The sequence below is a fragment of the Poecilia reticulata genome, linkage group LG13, assembly GCF_000633615.1.
Source record: "Poecilia reticulata strain Guanapo linkage group LG13, Guppy_female_1.0+MT, whole genome shotgun sequence".
NCBI classification, from domain to species: domain Eukaryota; kingdom Metazoa; phylum Chordata; class Actinopteri; order Cyprinodontiformes; family Poeciliidae; genus Poecilia; species Poecilia reticulata.
The window spans coordinates 33259568-33264130 of NC_024343.1; the positions used below are offsets into that span (position 1 = coordinate 33259568).

Sequence of the window (4563 nt, forward strand, 5' to 3'; positions counted from 1 at the left end):
ATAATAATAATAATAATAATAATAATAATTCCCCAATTCTCTCCTGTTCTGCATTTCAATTCAAATCGTTCAAAAACTTGAATCGGTGCGAAGCTACCTGCTGAACTACCAGATGTTAGAAGGATGAAGTAACTGAATATTTTCAGGGAGCAGAAAATGAGTTTAAATTCGTTTAAACATTTAAATCTGTTCTGTAGCAATGCAGCTCCAACATTCGCTGTTTTTCACTGCGCTGATGTCCGCCGGTCACATCCGACCACAGATCAACTTCTACGTTCTGCCTGGTGTCAAACGGTACGATGCTCGGTGAAAAGCGTCGCTCACATTAAATGTGTTGAATGAGAAAAGCCTGAGAGTCGAACCGCGGATCGGCGAGGCGCCCAACTGTCATCAAACCGGCCAGCATCCATCAGTGCATCTGATAATCGCTCCTCTAAAGTATTGATGTCGCCTGCGGACACAGAGACCGGAGCCTGGAGTCGGTTTCTGCGACCTTTTCAGAGGGGGAGGCGTCCGGAACCAAAATGGCTCCCACGGCCTTCTGCAGGTCAGGGTTCACCCTGAACCAAGTACTGACCCAAAACTCACATCCAAGTTGTGCCAAAACTTGGAGGTGAAACTTGGAGTTGCCTTGAAACTCATTTCAAGGTTTTTATATAAAAGCCTTGAAATGAGTTTAGACTTTACAACATTTATCATTTATTAGGACAAAGGATAAGATGTAAACGGGACAGGAGAGAGAAACCAAAGCAACGTTCAGCTGCCTGGAACAACCTTCTGAAGACAAAACCATGAAAGTGTTTAGCTTTTATATCTGCTACTTCGATGAGCCAAACGTCTAGAACCAATTCTGGTCCACAAATTGATTTTACAATTTCTTTTGTTTCAGAGCAACGAGACATTAAGCTGCATCACTTTATATAAAAACCTTGAAAAATCTGAACTGTTCTAAAGCTTTTGCTCTGTAGTGTAAAGACTGAAGCTCCTGGAGGAGCCATCTTGGTCTTGAGGCACTTTGGAGAGACTTCCAGGAAGGACCGAGACCGAGAACTTACAGGAAGTGGAGGATTTCAGCTAACAGGAAGCAGTAACCGAGACTGAGACGAAGGTTTTCATTTTATTATAATCACTGGTTGAGAACCGCTAACTAAAAGGCTAGCTACGCTAACTAAAAGGTTAGCTACGCTAACTAAAAGGCTAGCTACGCTAACCTTAAAACACTGAACATAAACATCAGTTCTGCTAATGTGCTACATTCAACAATGTTGACACTCAGCACGTTGCGTCGCCCTCAGCAGGGCATAATGTGTAACTGCGGCCGTTTCTGAACGTTTGCGCTCCAGGAAGTGATTCTTTGAAACAGGTTTCAGTTTTATACTTCTTGAGTTTTGGCTAAACAAATAACTGTTTTAAACTGATTCTATATTCTTTCAATAAAGTTTTGGAGAAAAAAAATGAGAGGAGAGGAAATGGAACTGCTGCTTAAACTACTTCAAAATAAAAGCACATATGTGAATCCTTGATGAAACTTCCAGCACAGATATAAAACTTTATTCAACTAAATTGTTACTCAACAAATCAAATTAGATCAGAACATTTATTTAGATAATTTTGCCAAATCTTTTTGAAATGATCAAAAAGTAGCTCAGCTGTCAGTGAAAGTGAGCCCACCGCCTATTTAAATGTTTCAGTTATATTAATAAAACATAGAAATGTGGTCGACTTTGATGCTGCTTTGACCTTGAAGATCATCACAAGGTTACAGTGGTCCAGGTTTTAGGAGCAGAGAACCAAAAACTGGTAGAGTAGAAATACTTCAAATGTTTTTACTCAAGTAAAAGAAAAAACAAGTAACGAGTAAAAAGTATTTGGTAAAAGTCTATTTATGTACCAACTGATGTCGCCTGTAGGCGTAAATTCACGCTGAGACTCTCTCCAGCCTATTGGTCACCACGCTTCCGCCTCAGCCAATCAGCAGCAGCTTGTCGCTCCGCTCCAGCCAATCAGCACGCAGCTCCTTGAACAGGCCGAACAACTTCCTGCTCCAGCCGCGCTTCGACCCTCATCCTCCCGGGCATCTTCCAGGCTCCGCCGGTGTCCGGGCCCCGGACACGCCGAGCTCCCCGGGCCGATCAGAACTTCGGGCCAATAAAACTTTCTAACTGCTGCTTTTCTCTACAGATGGAACCAAATTACCAATCATTTAATATTTAAAAACTACATAATCAGACGGTCCAAAATATAAAGCAACATGGAATTTTTGTTACTTTAAGGATGAAAATTGTAATTCATGTAATATTTAAAAAGTTTTTCCAAATCAGTTTCTTACAATAAAAAAACTTTACAAACAGAAACTGCAGGTTTGTCTGTCTGGTGAGTTTTATTAAAACCTGTTAGTTTTTCATTCAGTGGGGAGAAAATCCAGAAATTTAACTCAAGAGAAGAAAAACTTGATCATAAAATTACTCTTTTCAAAAAGTAACTAAAGTAAAGGGAAGCCGTTACTACGCAGCTCGTTGGTAGGAAACTGCGGCCGGTTCTGCTGCTCGTCCCACCGGACCCGGCAGCAAGCCGCCCTCCTCCTCCGCCATGAAATCAAACTCACCCGGGTCGGTGTTGGATGATGATGACACAGTTTTATTGCAATAAACAGATTGGGTCAAGAAACGAACAAAAAAAGTTTCAGATTAAGTAAAACGTCGTCCTTTCACCGTCCCGCTAAAGAAAAACCGCTCTGTCAGACGGGAAGCGAACCCAGACCCGGTCCAGGTCCAGGTCCAGGTCCAGGTCCAGGTCCAGGTCCACACCGACACCCAGACCCGGAGGCCCGGAGACCCGGAGACCCGGCGACCCGGTCTGACAAACCAAAAGAAGCACACGCTACAGTTGGAGCTACAAACCAAAGATCCAGCTTTATTGGACAGGAAGAGTTTGGACTTTACAACATTTATCTCGGTGGAAGTCTGCGTCTGATCCACACTGAAACAAACAAAACTTCTAATTTCTTCTTCTGGGTTGGCATGGCAACAAGGCGTGTTAGCGCCACCGTCTGGTCGGGGGAGTCTGTGGCGGCGGCTTTAAACGAGTCAGTGCTGCATTCAAAGACAGGTGGAAGAGTCGGGGAGAGGAGACGCAGCAAGAAAGAAGGGGGAAAAAAGCAGATGAGAATTTAAACAGAACATTTCAGAATCTCTTTCTTTCCTCCTTCATTCACGGTCCGTTCAGCTAAACACCAGAACTTCACAAAGTTCTGCTACTCAGACACTTACAACGGCACCGTGGAGTCAGAGAACAGGAGCACATTCCCACCAGAAAACTCAAACTTCGAGAATAATCTAAAACATTTCCTAGAAAAGAAGTCGAAAAGTCGGATTTCAAAAATTTCAAAATTTCAAGTTTTTTCTAAAAAAAATCTCCAACTTTTTGATTTATTTTCTGTTTTTAAAAAGTTTTGATGGAGTTAAGAAATTAACTCCTTAGTTTTTCTAGCAAATTTTAGACTTTTGCAGATCACAAATTTTCTTTTTCTTTTTTTTCCCCAGAAAATTTCTGAAATTATTTTCAAAATTTCTGAGTGTTTGGCCAGAAAAGTGCTGATTGTTTCTCTATTGAAAATGCCGTCATAGGAACCAGCGTAGAGATGAAGGAGCCGGTTCTGCTGGTCCACAGTTGGTGCTTCAGGACTTCAAAAAACCAACTGCAGCAAATTTAGAACCAGAACCGACTCAGAACCAGAACCAGTAATGAAAGCTGTTTGTAAAAACCTAACCTTCCAGAAAGCAGCATGAGCGCCACCATGTGGGGAGAAATGAAACTGGAAAATGAAACTGATTGGAAAACCGTTCCCGGCTGATTGGAGGGAACAAACTTCCCAGATACGATTTAACGAAGACGGGAAAAGCCGGAACGTTCCTGTTTTCAGTGTGGATCAACGGACCAATCAGAGAAGAGCTCTTCCTCTGAGTGGATGACATCACTGCCTGACACAACCAATGAGAGCGGGCCGCTTAGCAGGCCACGCCCCTCAGCGGTCACCATGTAACCTGTGAGTCGGCGTTTCAGGAAATCCTGCGGACAGTGAAGGCAACGTTTCTCTCCACCTGAGCAGGTGAAACCAGGGGATCAGCCTGAAGGGGCGGGGCCTGTAGCGTAAGCCCCGCCCCTTCAGGAATAAAAGCAGATAAATAAAAATTGAAGATCAGTCACCATGGAAACATAAAAAGGTGCGGGGCAGAGAGAGAATTGTCTATGCTCCGACCAATGAGGTCTAAGGGGCGGGGCGTGGCGCAGCCTGCTGGGGGCGGGGCTACGGGAGGATGCAGGTGTGACATCACAGTAAGCGGAGGTGAAACCCAGATTGGACATGCATTGGTGAGCTGCTCGCTGTGTGTGTGTTACTGAACAGAGTGTCAGTGTTTCCCATTTATTCCCACTAAGAATAAATAATCTGCTCCAACACTAAGAGGAGGAGGAGGAGGAAGAGGAGGAGCTTCTCCTCGCCGTCCGTCCAGCCGTCTGTCTGAAGGAATGCTAACTGTGCCGCTTCAATCATTCTGTGTTTGT

General features: G+C 43.8%; 1 protein-coding gene across 1 annotated transcript in view; it reads right to left on the reverse strand.

The window, feature by feature from the left end:
- Positions 1 to 2718: 2718 nt before the first annotated feature.
- The window catches only part of eif4h (eukaryotic translation initiation factor 4h), an 8277-nt gene continuing 6432 nt past the window's right edge, over positions 2719 to 4563 (reverse strand). The window contains exons 8-9 of the mRNA XM_017308137.1: positions 4207 to 4306; positions 2719 to 2856 (exon numbers count right to left, since the gene is read on the reverse strand). Coding sequence (XP_017163626.1) covers positions 2719 to 2856; positions 4207 to 4306 — 238 coding nt within the window. The remainder of the gene's footprint in view (positions 2857 to 4206; positions 4307 to 4563) is intronic.